This window comes from Aristolochia californica, unplaced genomic scaffold (assembly GCF_029961685.1).
Source record: "Aristolochia californica isolate CCGP_79_NKW_82.1479 unplaced genomic scaffold, dmAriCali1.0.hap1 SCAF_3, whole genome shotgun sequence".
Classification (NCBI taxonomy): domain Eukaryota; kingdom Viridiplantae; phylum Streptophyta; class Magnoliopsida; order Piperales; family Aristolochiaceae; genus Aristolochia; species Aristolochia californica.
This window is the reverse complement of record NW_027181992.1, coordinates 6,456,003-6,473,691: the sequence shown is the minus strand read 5'-3', so window position 1 is coordinate 6,473,691 and position 17,689 is coordinate 6,456,003. Positions and strand designations below refer to the sequence as shown.

Genomic DNA, 17,689 nt, shown 5'->3' with positions numbered 1-17,689 from the left:
CACGGCTTCGACAAGCGAGTCGACCTACTCGCACTCGTCCCCAAGACCACGACAGCGTAGTCAGTAACTGATTAGACTCGACAAAGAGAGTGAGGGCTCCCAGCGGAGTTCAGCAGTTTCCACCTCCTGGACGGCGGGGCAATCACAGAGATTTCGAAATGGAGGACATTGAAGACGTTGTAGTTGGTGGAGCTCCACCTGGCCTCCGTCTGCCATTAGTGGCCGTGGGGATGAAACCAAAAAAACAAAGAGCCCGTAAAATCAATGGCGCAACTGTATCTTCTTCCCTACAAATTCCTGGAACACAGGTGCGCCATTCTATTTCAATTTTCCTATTTAATTTTGTTTGTCAGTACTTTCATGGCCTAAGACAAATCTCGGGGACTCTTTTTCTTTTTGTTCATACTGAATCTCGCAGTGTATATACATGAAGACTTTTGGGTGTTCCCATAATCAGGCAAGGTTCTTTCTCTTTCTCTTTCTCTTTTTTCTCTTTTTTTTCACATTTTCTTTCTCATACATGGCCGAACTTCCTGTTTCTTATTGTGCAAATCTGATGCATATTATGAAGAGTAGTTCTGAGCTCTAGTTCCCTGGATTGGATGGTTGTGCTCTAACTGTTATTGTGGGACAAATGTTTTCTAGTAGATGTGAATTTTTCGTATGTTTACGGAGAAAAAAGATCTATTAGAGGCTGGCCCGACTCGTTCTCAATTTGGCTGATTTTGTTTAGGCAGATTATGATGGCTCACAATGTGTTTATGTGACAGAGTGACAGTGAATATATGGCTGGTCAGCTTTCAGCATTCGGATATGTGATGAGTGATAATCCAGAGGAGGCAGATCTTTGGCTTATTAATACGTAAAATCCTCATTTCTGTTAGAATTTTTATTTATTTTTCTCTATCTGGAAATGTTGAAAGTATTTAAGTAAGAACCTGTGAAGCACTTCTCAATTACGGTCTTATTTGAATCTATACATTTCTTGAAGACCTTTCATTCAGTTAAATTTGGTCTCAGCAACCATGCAAAGTTGTCTGATTCTTGATCCACCAGTGGTATTTAACAGCTGTTCCTGCAAACTTGGACATGTATTGTTCACCTCAAACTTTATTTAGTTTTCAAACCTTTTAATTGTAGAAGCTCAACATCACTGATAGCTTGGCTACATATGTAGTCTTTTGTCAGCATGTTGCTTCGGGTAGCTCTTGTCCTTTGAATCTTGAGAATTTCCCCTTCCTCCCACCTTGCAGTGTTATTTTTTTATTTTAAAGCTTCAGAATTGAAATAAAAGGGTGGAGAAATTCTACATTCTGATTTAATCTTTTAAATAACAAATCCAGATTGGTGCTATTGAAAAAAGAAAAAAAGAAAGCCAGAATTGAACATTGAATTTCACACCTATAAGGTCAAGTCAAGTTGTTCTGTTAGTTTTGTTTTGTCATTCTTTTAGACCATTTGATTGATAAATCTTCTCTGGCCAGGTGTACTGTGAAATCTCCTAGTCAATCAGCGATGGAAACTTTAATTTCAAAATGCAAAAAGGCTGGTAAGCCCCTTGTAGTGGCTGGATGTGTGCCTCAAGGAAGTAGATACTTGAAGGAGCTTGAAGGGATTAGTATAATTGGAGTGCAACGAATAGACCGTGTTGTTGAAGTAGTTGAAGAGACACTAAAAGGTCATGAAGTACGACTCTTGACTAAGAAGACATTGCCAGCACTTGATCTTCCAAAGGTACCTGTATAAAAATGTTGTCACCCATTTCATTCTATAGTCTTAGATGCTAAGAGGACATTTTGTTAACTTAAGACTCTTTCAACAGGTGAGAAAGAACAAATTTATTGAGATTCTTCCAATTAATGTTGGTTGTTTAGGTGCTTGCACTTATTGCAAGACAAAGCATGCTCGTGGGCATCTAGGGAGCTACACAGTGGACGGTCTTGTGAGTAAAAACAGTTTAACAGATATAGGTGAAATCATTTGGTTTGAGCTATTTATTTAGTTATTTATTTATTTATTTAGTTTTTGATTTTTTTGGGCAGGTGGAACGTGTGAAAACTGTCATACAGGAAGGTATTAAGGAGATATGGATAAGCAGTGAGGACACTGGTGCCTATGGTGAGCCTCTAATAGGTTCTCTACCTGATGCTCTGTTATTTGCACTCATATCATGAGTATGTGGGACTTGAGCCTACCATGTGAAAAGAGGACCACTATCCTGAGTATTGCTTTGTCTAGTAAGTCTATGGACCAGTATCTAGTTCATGGTGACTGTGAAGTGGGAAGATTGAAGAGGAGAGAAGAAGAAATGAAAGAGGCTCGGAACTGAGTCTCGTTGACCCCCCCCCCCCCCCCCATCTCTATTAAATGAGTTGATTAATACAAAGACTAAACTGCCCTTCTATACACTTAATCACTTGACTCCTTATATATCCCATACTACTTATTCAAATACACGAAACTTAAACCATAGACATAGTAAAACATGTAGAACAAGCTAACGTAGAATTATAAACCATATGCTGAGGTGAAATGACCAAAATACCCCTGAGTAGATTTTCTAATATTCCCCCTCAAGTTGGAGCATATATATCTATAAGACCTAGTTTGCCATAGAAAATTACAAATTTCACATTTTTCCAAGGCTTTAGTGAATACATCTCTAAGTTGATCTCTAGACCGAACATATGGGGTGAGCACTTCTTTTCCCATAACAACATCTTGAATAAAATGACAATCCACCTCTGTGTTTTGTCCTCCCATGAAATACTGGATTACTAGCAATAAAGATGGTTGCTTAGTTGTTAGATACATAGTCACGGGATCATTCTGACAGAAACCCTACTCCTGTGTCACAGATCTCACCCACATCAATTTACTAACAGTGTGAGTCATTGCTCTATATTCTGTTTTAGCACTAAACTAAGTCATACCATTATGTTTCTTACTCTTCCAACTTATCAAGTTGTGATTCAGAAATACACAATAACCAGTAATAGACTTCTTATTCAATTTGGAACCAACATAATCAGCATCAGAAAAAGTTTCAATTGTCATATTGTCATTGGGTTTAAAATAGAGACCTTTCTCTGGTGACCCTTTCAAATATTTTAAGATTCTAATGTGCTGCTTTCAAATGGACCTTGCGTGGGTGTTCCATAAATTGAGTTACTACACTCATTGCAAATGAGATATCTGGCATAGTAACTGTAGTGTAAATGAGCTTACTAACTAATCTCCTGTACAATGTCTTATCATTTAGTTTTGCACTTTGATCATCATGAAAACCATGTCCAATTTCCATTGGGGTATTAGCCGTTTTGGCTCCTCACTAATTTGTACTCTTGTAACATATTTGTTACATACTTCCTCTGTGTCAATACAAGTCCTTCCCTCACTTCTAGCCACTTCAATTCCCAGAAAATATTTTAGTAACCCGAGATCCTTACTCTGGAAATGTTTTGCTAGATGGGATTTAACCTCTTTAATACCAATCACATCACTACAATACAATATAATGTCATCTACATACACTGGCAACACTACAACCCCAAATGATTGCTTCAGGACAAACAGTAAATGGTCACAATGACTTCTTGAGAATCCCATTAACATTATTACTTGGCTAAAATTTTCAAACCACACCTGTGAGCTCTGTTTTAAGCCATAAATTACTTTTCTGAGTCTACATGCTTTATGCATCTCCCTTGAGCACTATATCTCGGAGATTGCTCTATATGGACATCTTTTTTTAGATCATCAAAAATGTTTTGCTAGATGGGATTTAACCTCTTTAATACCAGTCAGATCACTACAAGACAATATAATGTCATCTACATACACTGACAACACTACAACCCCAGATGATTGTTTTAGGATAAATAGTAAATGGTCACAATGACTTCTAGAGAATCCCATTAACATTATTACTTAGCTAAAATTTTCAAACCACACCTATGAGCTCTATTTTAAGCCATAAATTGCTTTTCCGAGTCTACGTGCTTTATGCATTTCCCTTGAGTATTATATCTCGGAGATTGCTCTATATGAACATCTTCTTTTAGATCACCATACAAGAAAGCATTCTTTATATCTAGTTGACACAAGGACCACCCCTAATTCACTACACGGACAATGATAATCGGGCAACCGGAGAGAACATTTCTAATACATCAACTCCATAAGTCCGTGTGTACCCTTTGGCTACCAACTGAGCTTTAAACCGTTCACTGGAACCATTGGCCTTATACTTCACTATATACACCATCTACATCCAACAAACAACAACTCTTGGAGGTAAGTCACATAATTGCTATGTTCCTCTATCTAATAGAGCCCCCATTTTAATATCCATGGCCTGCTTCCATTATGGAGAATAAAGAGGAAGAAGAAATAGTGCAAGTAGAAAGAGAATATGTAAACTTTTCTATCTATCAGACAAGGAACTAAAGCAAACAAAATGAGACAATGGATAACGTGTACCTTTCTTGACACCCTTCCTAAGAGCAATGAGAAGATGTAAGTCGCTTACCTCAGGATCCTTAGATGAATCAAGGTCATGGCCTGGCAAGAGAGAGGAGGTTGTAGGCTGAGAAAAGGGCACTTGCCGACAATGGTATACCTGCAATAGTTTCTCAATAGCAGCACTTGGTGGAGGTCTAGAACAATCATCAACTGGGAGAGGAATAATTGATCCAATACCAGGAGAAGGGGACGGTGTAACGTCTAAAAAGGATGACAAAAAGAAGGGGGTATCCTAAAAAATGCAACATTAGTAGATACAAATGTTTTTGTAGTGTAGGGGCAAAACTATTTGTAACCCTTTTGTCTTTGAGAATACCCTATAAAAACACATGTGATAGCATGAGGAGACAACTTATCTTTGGATGTGCCCAAGACATGAACAAAGCACACACAACCAAATACACGAGGGGACACATGAAAAAATGGAGCAAAAGGATGCGAGACCTGGATAGAAGAGGGCATCCTGTTTATAAGATAACAAATAGTAAGAACAACATCACACTAATATGACTTGGGTACCTTCATATGAAGTATCAATGTCGTGCCCAAGACATGAACAAAGCACACACAACCAAATACATGAGGGGACACATGAAAAAATGGAGCAAAAGGATGCGAGACCTGGATAGAAGAGGGCATCCTGTTTATAAGATGACAAATAGTAAGAACAACATCACACTAATATGACTTGGGTACATTCATATGAAGTATCAATGTCGTGCCACTTTTAAAAATTGGTGGTTTTTGCATTTAGCGATTCCATTTTGTTGAGGAGTAAACAGACTCTCGGTGGGAACCTCGTCAATCTTTTCTATTTTTTCATAAAAAAAAAAAGAGGAGTAAACACACAAGAGGTTTGATGAGTAATTCCTTGACTTTGACAAAAAAGTTAAATTTTCGATTTATAAACTCGAGTCCATTATCGGTACACAAAATGTGAATAGAAGTGCAAACTGATTATTTATTTCATTGTAAAAAAAGTTGAAATACATCAAATGCTTCAGACTTCTCATGAACGAGATAGATCCAAGTACATCTACTAAAATCATCAATGAAAGAAATAAAATACCTATAACCAAACAACTTGTTACAAGACAAGGATCCCAAACATCGGAGTAACCAACCTTGGGCAACTGTCTAGTCTTGTAATGTGAAATTGGAAACAAACTTCAGTGATGCTTGCACAATTGACACAACTCGCATTGAAAAGAAAGACTTGAAGGAAATTCAAGAAAGAGTTGAACAAGTTTTGCTAGCAATGGATGGCCTAATCGCAAATGCCACTATATTAGTGAGATTGCAGAGTGTAACACATGTAGAGTATTATCTGGCAAATGGCTATCCAAATAATACAATCCGCCTCTTTTACCAGTGGAACCAATCATCTTCTTCATCACAAGAACCTGAAACATGCAATGAGTAGGATAGAAGGTCAAAAAACAATTCATGGACTTAAGTTAATCGACAACAAACACAAATTCAAAGGAAATTTAGGGACAAGTAAAGGAGACTAAGGAGATAAGAAAGATGCAAGAATGGCAATACCAACTCCTAGAAGAAAAGAAATAGACCCATCAGCTAGATTAACATGCTTTACTGTCAAAAACTCTTTGAGATCAGAAAACAAAGGCAACATACATGACATATGAGTGGTAGCCCTTGAGTCAAGGACCCTAGTAGATGATGGATGTACATGTAGGATAGACATACTTGAACTTGCCAGAGTGATGGTAGGAGCAAAAGCCTGAGCCGCAGATGCTGAGGAGGATGCAACTAAAAGTTGAGCCATACGTTGCACAATGTATTGCTATTGCTGAAGTAACTGATGCACATCTCATCTGGAGCCCCTAACGTAACAGTGTTCACCACTTTAGTAGGGGTTTCACTATTGTCATGAATGGTCGAATTGGCTCATGCTGGTTTACCAAATTTAATCCAGCACCTATCAAAGAAATGCTTTATTCTTCCACAATTGGCTATACTTCCTCTCGGACCTACCATTACCTCGGCTTTGACCTCAATTAGAGTTATCTCTTCCTCGACCTTTGCCACCACTAGTACGGCCTCTGGATTATTTTGTGGAACCAGAAGTATTAAGTGCAGTAGCTTCCACCATTTTAACCCCTTTACCCCATTTGGGAACAATCTTTGTCTCGGCTCACATAATCCTGTTAAAAATGGTGGACAGTATAGGCGCATCATCTGAGGTAAGCACTTGGGCCTTATTCCCATCAAATTCAGACCCCAAGCCATCAAGGGATTTGACAACCAGCAACTTATTTTGCTGTTTCCTTAATTCACGTTCATTTGTAGTAAACGGATGATACACATTAATTTCCTGCCAAATTCCTAGAAATGCACTGTAGTATTCTGTAATAGATCTATTATCCCTCTTGAGACCAAAGAAGTCTGTATACAACTCATACACACGAGATTAGTTACTCTCTTGCGGATATAGTGATTCCAAGGGCACCCACATGGCCTTTGCAGTTTCACAATTCATCACCTGATTTCTTAATGGAATCAATGCTATTAACAATCCATGTCATAACTTGACTATCTTCTACTTTCCAATCATCATTTGTTGGAACTAGAGGATCATCTCGAGTATATTTAGTCTTCTTCTTGGCCTTTAAGTACATTCTGATAGACTTTGCCTAGTTAAGATAATTTGATCTAGACAACCTTTCTGAAGTAATAACAATAGTGTCTTTCCCATCAGAACTAGTAACATCTCTAGATGGAGTATACGCTTCACCTCAATCAGTCATATCAGTAGAATAATACCTGATTCAACCTCAATTGAGCCCAATGCGTGGACCAGGTATGTGGGCCCCACTTCAAAATTAGGGTTAGGGCAACAATTTTAATGTGCGCACTTCAGGAATATCTCAATAGAAACAATCATTGCAATTTTAAATGAAAGCGATCCAAAACACAGCCCAATTAGGGCTGACATCAGCCTAGAAAAAGGTGATGTTGGCACTTTCAAGGGGAAGCTGGCACACATCCCAAAGGAAGAAACAATTTCAGCTTAATAAACCTTCATAGTTCAATTAAAGTATTTAGAACTGTTCAATAGGCAGCAAGACCATTAAACCTGGGGTAATGGCAGAGAAAGAATGAAAAAAGATGGAGCTTTTACAAACCAGTCAGGCAAGAGATTTGAAAACCCCTCTTCTAAGAAGTTGCACCCTTCAATTGAGTATGCTGATGACGAATAGGACCTCCCAAATGCGATATACTACTTTGATACCATGTGAAATGGGAAGATTGAAGAGGAGAGAAGAAGAAGTGACAGAGGCTCAGAATTGAGTCTCGTAGCTCGACCCCCTCCATCTCTATTAATGAGTTGATTATACAAAGACTAAAATGTCCCTCTATACACTTAATCACTTAACTCCTTATATCTCTCATACTACTTATTCAAATACATGAAACTTAAACCATAGACGTAGTAAATCATGTAAAACAAGCTAACATAGAAATGTAAACCATATGCTGAGGTGAAATGACCAACATACCCTTGAGTAACAGTGACTGATGATTTTAAGAAGGGAAATGTAACAAAGGGGTCAGGAAATAGTAGGGAAGATGTTGGGGGAAGATTCATGTAGCTGGCTTGTCCATACTTGTGAATAAGGCTCTGATGAGACAATTATAAGGGAGACTCTGATAATGATGAATGGGTTAAATGTAGCACATGCAAGGGAAATGGATCGACAATTACTTGATATTCTACTATTAATCATTGTTTAACTTCTAGGGTTTTTTATGCTTAGCTGTATGATTGGTGGTGTCATTAAAAAGCCACTTCTCACATTTTATCACTTACCCAGCTCCTTTGTCTGAAACAAGTGGAGATCAGTTGCCTCCTTTGAATACTGACTTGTGCCCTGCATACTGGATTTCTGAATTCTGTGGCAGGAATTCCTTATATAGAATGTATAATGCAATCAAATGGGTGAAATATATATTCCATGGGGTTCATGGAGTTTATATATATTCCATGTGTATGTGAGGGTAGTGTTTCTGAATACAGGCTTCCAGAATTTAGTGGCTGAATTTTGTACGTGGAACATATAAGTTGGGCACATTAGCGAAATATTATGAACTGAGTTGCCAATTGTTCCATGGTGTCATTTTCATTTCTAATGCTTGGTATGAATTGCAGTTGACATAAAATTGATTTCTTGGCTTTTCCACATTTTGCTTTTTAGAGCTCTTCTACTGTTATCCATCCTAAAGAGTTGTTGCCAATTTACTGGTATTGCAGGCCGTGACATTGGAGTTAATCTTCCCATTTTGTTAAATGCAATTGTTGCGGAGCTTCCTCAAGATCAAAGTACCATGCTTCGCATTGGAATGACTAATCCTCCTTATATTCTTGAGCACTTGAAAGAGATTGCTAGTGTTTTACTACATCCCTGTGTCTATTCATTTCTGCATGTGCCTGTGCAATCAGGGAGTGAGTCTGTTCTGAGTGTAAGTAGATAAGGCTTTTACCGAAAACAATTTTTATATCAAGAGGGCATAAGAGACTGTCAGCCAACAAGTTACTTGCAAGAATTACTTTTTTTAAGAAGATCTAATGTTATTGTGATTTTTGTAGCCATTTCCCCTTTTTCCATTTTTTCCATTTTTTGCCTTGTTTTCCTTTTATGGCTCAAAGCGGCATTTTATATCTTGTTCTACTTTCTTTTCTTTCAGGGTCATAAATTTTTACCATAGTGTATCCAATTGCAGAATAGCTTAGTTTTATCTTAAATATACATTTATATTTATGAGGAGACATATTTTGTTATTTTAGGCAATGAACAGGGAGTACACTGTAAGCGAGTTCAGAACTGTGGTAGATACACTATATCAACTTGTGCCTGGGATGCAGATTGCAACTGATATAATTTGTGGTTTTCCTGGTTAGTTAGCATGCAACTTAGTCTAACCATTTTTATAAGCTCTATGTAACTGCTCTTGTTGGGATCTGCTTGTTAGCTCTTTTAATCAGAATTCGGTGTTTGTGACTTGTGCCTTCCTGTCATGTATCTTTGTACTAATGGAAAAGGAAAGAAAATAGAGATTACTGTCATTCATGGGTTAAGGCTTTCCACCTTTTCGTTTTCCACACAGTTTCCAGATAATTTGGAAACAGGACACAGAACAGGAAGGGGTGACAATAAGCTGAGTGAAAGTAATGGGAAATGTAAAAGTAAAAGACCTATAAGAAACTGTTAAGAAACTTCTCTGAAACATGAAAGAGAATGACAAAAACACTTAAAAACTTATAAAAAATTGAATAAGAAAACTTCATATATGTTTTATGTTAACAAATTACCCAAATATAATTTATAAAGTTTCTTATTGACAATCATTGTCAACAAGTTGTATTAATAATTAGTTATTTTTTTATGGAATAAATAATTAGTTATAACAGATTATAGATTTGAAACTTTATCAAAATTTCCTGTGCAAGGATGACACACAAATTAAGAAATAATACATTATATTTAATTAAGCAAATGATTTCTATCAAATACACTAATTTTTTATAATTTTTGGCCTTTTCATTTTTGAGGAAACATATGTTGTGACATTCCAGTTCAAAGGTTCATTGAGATTTAGTAAAGATTTTTTCCTGTAAGTTTTGGAAATTTTACTTACTCATTTCCTGAAAGTTTCTAAGTGACTCTTTGTTTGGCATGTTAGATGTTTCTAAAAGTGAGTTCATGCAATTTTTCGTTATAAACTACTCTTTTGTGGAACTTCAATGACTTAATGTGGTCACTAACCCTAAAAATGCTGTTACTGGGTCAAAACATCATAATACTGAACTGAGGGCCAAGAATGAAATAAAGCTAACCAAAACAAAGCCCAAATAAATATAATCAAACAGTTCATAGCCCTGCTGACACAAAAATGAAAGTCACAACAAAACCAAAATAAATTCTTAAATTTAAGTGCCTAGATATCTGAAAAATTCACAAACTCGCCCAACTTTTGAATTCCTCATAGTCAAATAGCCACATTCAATTCTTGATTCCCATCACTAGCCTTTTTAGATAAGTGATATATGCTGGTGCTTGGAAAATATAAGACTTTTTTAATCTGTTGGAAGTCATCCATTTGAAGACTTGTTTTGGAAGGGCTATTAAGTGATCAGAGTTGAGTCTCTGCACCTGGATCATCTACACTGAGAGTCTTTAGTTTAAAATGCTTTGTGCATAAGTTTGATGATGAATTTAATGTTCCCATTGTCTTCTCAGGTGAAACAGATGAAGATTTTGCTCAAACTATCAATCTTATCAAGGACTACAAGTTTCCACAAGTTCACATTTCACAGTTCTATCCTAGACCAGGCATGTTTCTCATCACCTGGGTTTTCTCTTTCAACTATTATTGGCGTATAACACTATTCTTGGTTGACATCATCTTCCTTCTTGATATATTTAAGTTCACTTATGCTTCCCTTGGAAATTGATACACAGATGCTTCTTCACCCTGTGTTTGCCAACTTGGGCGCTGTGCTACAATTTTATTTGATTTTGGAGATCTTCTGCTAAATTTTCATTTCAAGTCTGTGATTTCTAAAATGAGTTTTAAGTCCTGTTTGGCTTTTCTTTTCTTCCTTTTGTGTGTTGAACCAGCAACATACATACATATCCAAACATTAGTAAGGTTTCTTGGTTGCTGGCCAATGGCTTTTCAACCCCCAAAGAAAAAGAAAAGGAAGAGGACTCAGGGCCTATACAGAATGATCATTTCTGTGTTTATCGATATGCAGCACAAACTAATGGAGATCATATATTTGTCTGGGAATGAATGAACTGTTCTTTCTTATTATTCATTTCACCAAATTCAGGAACACTGGCTGCTAGGATGAAAAAGGTCCCTAGTACAGAAGTAAAGAAGCGGAGTCGTGAATTGACTTCTGTGTTTGAATCATTCACTCCTTATCAAGGAATGGAAGGTCAAATTGAGAGAATATGGATTACTGAAATCGCTACAGATGGAATTCATTTGGTAAGGCTGTTAATCTTGTTTTTAGTTTCACTCCATTTTCGTAATGAACTAATCTTTCTTTTTCTTTGGTTCTATCTCGTTCTTTTAAATTTTTGGGCCGCAAGATTTTTTTTTTTTCATAATTTAATACGATCAACATGCAGTTCATATTTTGCATCAAAACTGGCTGTTTCTAACATTCTTTTTTGGGGTTGATAATCCTCTGCTGTTAATTGATGGCCTACTAATTCAACATTGCAATCATACATGCATGTTATCCAAAGTAATTGGGAAAACGCTTTGATGATGAATTGCAGTTGCATGCTGATTGTATTGTTGACCAGGGTAGATGGTGCGCTCATTCATGAACTTTCAGCTGTTATTCATTGAAACTTCTTTACCTGATTTGATGTTGTTTCTCACCTTGAGTTTTGAAACTACTTTTGATCCGTACTTCCCTACCTGTTTCTCCCATAATGACCGGAGGTATTTGGAACTACTTACTATTTTTCCTCCAACTGTTGGAACTACTCCTATCCGTAGGACCATAGGTTTTGGAATTACTTTGTATTTTCCCCTAACCGAATCTCTCATAATGAACCCAGGTGGGCCACACCAAGGGTTATGTTCAGGTTCTTGTAGTTGCTCCAGACAGCATGCTTGGGACTTCAACAGAAGCAAAGATAACATCTGTGGGAAGGTGGTCGGTATTTGGTGAAGTGATTGCAAGTAACTTACCATCCCAAATAAAAAGTGATATTGACCATGTGAAGCCCCCTGTAAGTGAGGGATTTTCTTGTTCAGACACAAACGGAAATGGAACATGCAGTATAGACACGGCACCTTGCAATTGTGAAGCTTCAAGCTTCTGTGGAGGAGAAAATTCTAATTGTGCATCGGTTGACAAAGTCGATGATGTGTTGATGGAGATCAAAAGCTTGAAAGGTGGAAGAACTGGTGGAAGAGGTTTTATGGAGTCAGTTGGCTCAATGTTAAGGTTGAGGAAAGGAGTGGTGGGAAGGAAGGAAAAGATGAGCTTGGGAAATGTGGTTGAAGTTGAATCTAGAAGCCAGCTAGAAAAGAAGAGAGAGAGTTGGGCCTTTGGTATTTTTGATTGGATTTTGGTGAGTGGAATTCTATTGAGCACTCTAGTGATTGGAAGTTTATTGTTTGGGTTTTTAGAGAAGGTTTCTCTACCGTAACTTATTACTCACATCATCTATATGTAATGCACTATGCAGTTTTGTGGTCGGGTGGATTCTAATTATCTTTCAAGGATTTTATTTTTTGAGAAATGCTACCGCATGAGTAGTCTATTCCACAGTTCCTATCTTTCTCAATCCACATCAACTCTTGAAAAGCTCTTTAAAGTACTTCATTTCCTCTCTTTTTTCTGGGTAGTAAAAGCTAAATGAGTGCTGATTAGAAGAGATGCAGGACCTCCCAAGATGCAATAATGTGTTATCTTTAATGTAATCATCAAACTGCTTTGACAAGCCCCTCAACTCCCACCAAAACACTCTTTTCCAATCCAGAAAAAAACCACTCACAAAGGCTCCTTTTCGTCGATTGACAGTTACGGCACACACAAAAGAAAATGGATCCGGAGACAAGGAAAGAGACGCCACTGGTTATTGAATGCCCATTTCCCAACATTTATCTCCCTCGCTAGTGTCTTTATCGTTCTTTAAGAAACAGCGTTTTTTGAAACATTTATTATGATTTCTCTTTTCTCATAAAAGCAGATCAGATTTGGACGGGAGTCTCTTGAAGAAATTAACAGGAACGGAGGGCATTTTCCTCGCTCTAAACCTCGGGTGCCTCAGCATGTAAAGCCCTCCCAGCAGCACCACCACCTGAAACGGTACCACGTAAAGCGTTAAAGCAGTCAGCATCGAGAAGATGACAAAAATCCCCGTAGCCCGCGGGTCTCTCCAACTCAGTATCGCCTGTACTCGCTCCCCCTGCGTCGCCAGGTCCCCCCCCACCGTCTGCACTCTCCCTGCGACGCTCCGCAGGCGGTCGTATCTCATCCGCACCAGTTCCATCGGCCGAGTCGTCGGGAACGTGTCGAACTCCTCGTCCAACTCGTCCGGGTGAGCCATCACCGCGTGGGACAGCTTTGGGTCCATCCTCGGCGGCCCCCGGGGCCGGAATCTGTAGTTCCAGATTCCCACCATGAACAGGTACAGAAACACCGTCGGCAGAATCAACTCCGGGTAGCACACCAGTATAAAAAAAGCCACGATTACCAGACACGTGGTGATGGGATTCTTCCAGTCTCGTACGTCTTCGAAAAAGTTAGAAATCCTCAGTAAGCAAGAGAAAAGGGAGGTTATCCTCTCGAAATTCGCCTTGCTCCGACGTAGAGACCACATGTGGTGGTCGACGTCGAGTACGTACGCCACCGCCTCCGGGCGCAGAGGCGGCTCCGCACGTGCCATCCTCGCTGCCACGATCTGGACCGCGTGCCTTCTCAAGATATCCACGTGTACAACGGGGATCGGATGGAGGTAGTGCATTTTCGGGAGCAAGGGTCTAGCATAGAGGGTCATCATGTTGAGCCAGGCGGTGCATGTGAACCTTAGTGCCACGTGGAGCTCTCCGGTACTCTTTAACCCGGATGGCTGGAGAAGCAAGAGCGGGTAAGACTGCGCGTACACGCGGTCAGTCTCCAGTGTGGACAGTCGTACTCGCACCTTTCCGATCGGTTGATCGGCCGTGGCTTTCTTGTCGAGGATCTGGCTGTTGTGGAACACCGACAGGGTGATGACTGTACAGGGATCAGACACCTCCCACGTGTACTGTTCGTTCCAGCGCGGCGCGAGTGTGTCGAGGTGAGTCCGGGTTCGGACCCACTTGGAGCCATATTTGGCTACGCAGTACGCGTCGGTAGTTCCCCCTTCTTTGGTCTTCATGGGAAGAAGGTGACTCGCGCCTATAATACCTACTTCCAGTAAACCGATGCTGTGGGTCCACAGATGCTTGTCTGACGGCTGGAGATCGCTGCTGTAATGGGTGGACTCGTCAAGTACGTGGTATCCACCTTCCAGGCACACGCGGAGATGAATCTTACTCGCGAATTTGACCTCTTTCTTACTCTCGTCGGAAGAGTGAGGTCTGCCGAGGTTGAACCAGTGGGGGTCGACGGGTTTGTAGTGGTCGGACCGGAAGGTGGCCACATCTGAAAGCCGGAGGATGACCCAACCAAGTGGGTCGCGTTTGTTGGGACCCACACGATCTTCGACGGTGAGGATCAATTGTTGCTCGGACAAAGGCTCTGATGCGACGAACATGAGCTCCTCGTTCCAGACGGGATTATGAGTGCGGACCGGGGAGGGTCGGGTGAATCTGACCTGGTTCGGGGTTAACTCCACCTTCACGAGGATATCCGGCGGCCGAGTTTTATCAGAGGGGACGAGGTCCTGCGCTTCGATGATGTGCAGGCGGAGGTAGAAGAGCTTGGGGGAGTGATAAACGCCAGAGCGCGTGTGGGCAACCGCTTCCGGCGAGAGGGAATGAGCATCGGCGTGCAAAGTGTCCGGGAAACACTGGTCTGCTTGGGTGCCCATCCACACTGCGAGCATCACCTCCCCTAATTTATCCACCTTCTCCCCGTCCTTGTTCTCCAGCTTGTACCAGGTGGGAGCCAGCGGCCCATCCGGCGGAACCCGGCGAGGTATCTCAGCTAGGTCAATAATTATCCGACCTACAAAGTCGTCCTTCACTAAGTCCTTGTCTTTGAGCACCACCTCCAGCCGGTTCGCTTGGAGCCGCTCCTTGGGGAAGGCAAACACCTGGTTCCACACCGGCTTCTGGCTCTTCTCCACGTACTTGGTTACCCCTTTGTAATTCCCGACCTTCACTTCGACGTAGGGATCCAGGCTGCCAGTGACGTCCATTGTCGGGAGATCTCGAGCTTTCTCTACCTTCACATACAAGTACTCCATTTGGTCGACGAGGCCCATCCGCCTCTTACCTTCTCGTGCTCGAAGAAAAGCCGCCTCAACGGGCATGCCCATCTTCGCTGCTTCAGGGGGGAATGGCATGGCGTGCATATGTTGCACCGACAGCATGGGGCCGTGCTCTTTCCTGAAAAAGTCGCTTCGCTTCATCTCCTCCTCTATGGGTTTCACTGGGTCGGATTGATGAGGGGCACCGTTGCCGATCGAGTACCACGACTGTGTCTCCTTGTCCTGATTCTTTTTTTTCATCTTTTTCTTTCCCGGTTCATTCCCCGCATCGTTCGTTTTCGCCGCCGTGTCTGAGCCATTGGATGGAGGAGACGGTTCGCCGAGATCACGTACTGCGTAGATTTGGAGGGCAATATCCCCTCGAATATTCGAGAACAGGCCTCTCTTGTCCAGAGGGTATCGCTGAAGCACGGCCTCGGATTCAGCGAACGGGACAGAAACCCCGGAGATCCTGACTCGGCCGAGAAAGTTCCTCTGATGACCGGAATTCCGGTCATTGTACACGACGACGTCGATGACTTGGTTGGGGAGTTTATTCGGATCGGAGACATTGAAAACAAGTGTCTCGTTCCACACGGGATTCAGGTCCTTGTATTTGGTCTGGGTTCTGTGCAGCTGTTGATCGAATTCGACCTCTACGAAAGGGTTAGAAGATCCATGACCATCCTTGGGCATGAGATAGCTTGCATCTGACACTCGCACAAAGAGCTTCATGGCTCCACAGGATGATCACCAAGCTCCTTTCAACAACTAGCTAGAGAACAGCAACACCCCACTCCCGCGGGCGATACTCTGCTACAACCATTGGAAGATAGAGGAGACCAATCAATGATGGATATTTGGATTAAGAAGACAGAAACTGAGGGAAAGAAAACGTCGTTAGCTAGGTGATGGTGGAGCAATGCCGTAATGGGGCCTAATGCGTCGTATCATGTGGTGGAAACATGCCCAATAGAGAATTTTCTCTTCTTGCTTTTCCTCGCTCACTTTTGGCTACATTACATCTGACTATTTCGATTCATCAAAATTACTGGATTAATGATCTTCAATGGCCTTGATTCCAGGTGGATTACCCAGAACGTAAAAAAGATTCAATTCAAACACTGCACAATCTACAATTCTGCAATCCAAGAGTAGCTTTTTTAGTCAAGACTGGAATCATCGTGAAGTGCAAAATCGAATGGTAGGTTTAGTTGTCCAGCACAGAAATCAAAAGGAAAAACGTTAAAGTAATCAGTAGGTTTGTTGCATTTGTGTCTGTGTTTCTATATCTAAATCATGCACAAAGAAAAAGACAAGGAGAAAGGACCACCTATCTTGAAAAGCAAAAAGCTACCCTCGATTCTATGCAAACCCAAGAGCTACTCTCTTCCCTTCGATTCATATCTACCCGAGTGCCTCTGCTTACATTACAGTGCTATTTCTGGGTTCTTCATTGCAGAGCCACCATTACAATCGGTGGATCCAAGCATCAAAGTGATCGGGGGTGAGTAAAAAATTTAGATGAACAATCATTTCTGGGCTCAGAGCATCCTTCTTGTGCTCTTATCATTTGTCACAATCATCTACAAAAGAAAAAAGAAACATTAAAATATCCGTTTGAAGTCGACTTATGCTACAGCGGTATATTCCGACCTCATCCAGAAGCAGGAAGCTGTGGTGATGAGGGGCAGAACTGTAGCGATTAGAAAGGGGTCCAAACATTAATGGAGAATATTTGTGGGGACAAGGTGCTGTGTCAGAGAGCACCTAGATGGACGGATTGGTGTTGACGCTTTTGAGAGCAACGAAGGTGTCCTGATCGATTCAACCAGGTCTTACTGCAAACTACCGAAAGAAAATGAAAAGCCAAGTAAATTGTCTCTCAAAGGCATATGACTTAATATGCCTTGAGGAATGAAGAGGCAATCATAGAGGTGGGCTATGAATTGCCTGTGTCTTCCAAGTTCATCCACCACTGTTACTGTACATGGGAGACATGCTTGACTCTGAAAGTACTCCATATGAACTCGTCTTAGACACTCAAGAATTTTTGCAAACTCTTCTCAGAGAATCAATATTGAAACTGAAGATTATTTGAGATTGGTGGATCATGTTAAGGCAACGATATGATCCCCTTTGTCAATATAATTTGATGGAGCAAGGAGAATGGATATGTGTATAGTCATGTACCTGTGCAGCTTATCACACAT

General features: G+C 40.6%; 2 protein-coding genes across 2 annotated transcripts; one reads left to right on the top strand and one right to left on the bottom strand.

The window, feature by feature from the left end:
* LOC137959167 (uncharacterized) lies at positions 1-12,845 on the top strand. The gene is made up of 11 exons (XM_068806506.1): positions 1-308; positions 419-457; positions 771-862; positions 1,485-1,734; positions 1,823-1,942; positions 2,043-2,118; positions 8,801-9,009; positions 9,335-9,443; positions 10,788-10,880; positions 11,384-11,544; positions 12,129-12,845. The coding sequence occupies exons 1-11, from the start codon at positions 159-161 to the stop codon at positions 12,723-12,725; spliced, it is 1,896 nt and encodes a 631-aa protein (XP_068662607.1). The 5' UTR covers positions 1-158; the 3' UTR covers positions 12,726-12,845.
* Positions 12,846-13,053: 208 nt separating this feature from the next.
* LOC137959732 (FT-interacting protein 7-like) lies at positions 13,054-16,370 on the bottom strand. Its single transcript, XM_068807065.1, has one exon. It carries the CDS (start codon positions 16,209-16,211, stop codon positions 13,257-13,259), a length of 2,955 nt encoding a protein of 984 aa, XP_068663166.1. The 5' UTR covers positions 16,212-16,370; the 3' UTR covers positions 13,054-13,256.
* Between the last annotated feature and the right edge of the window lie 1,319 nt (positions 16,371-17,689).

Bases quoted from the DNA above. Each gene is read 5' to 3' on its own strand.
- LOC137959167 (XM_068806506.1), top strand. From the start codon at position 159: ATGGAGGACATTGAAGACGTTGTAGTTGGTGGAGCTCCACCTGGCCTC. The intron at 458-770 runs GCAAGGTTCTTT...TTTATGTGACAG, and splicing joins TTGGGTGTTCCCATAATCAG to AGTGACAGTGAATATATGGC. The intron at 863-1,484 runs GTAAAATCCTCA...TTCTCTGGCCAG, and splicing joins GATCTTTGGCTTATTAATAC to GTGTACTGTGAAATCTCCTA.
- LOC137959732 (XM_068807065.1), bottom strand. From the start codon at position 16,211: ATGAAGCTCTTTGTGCGAGTGTCAGATGCAAGCTATCTCATGCCCAAG.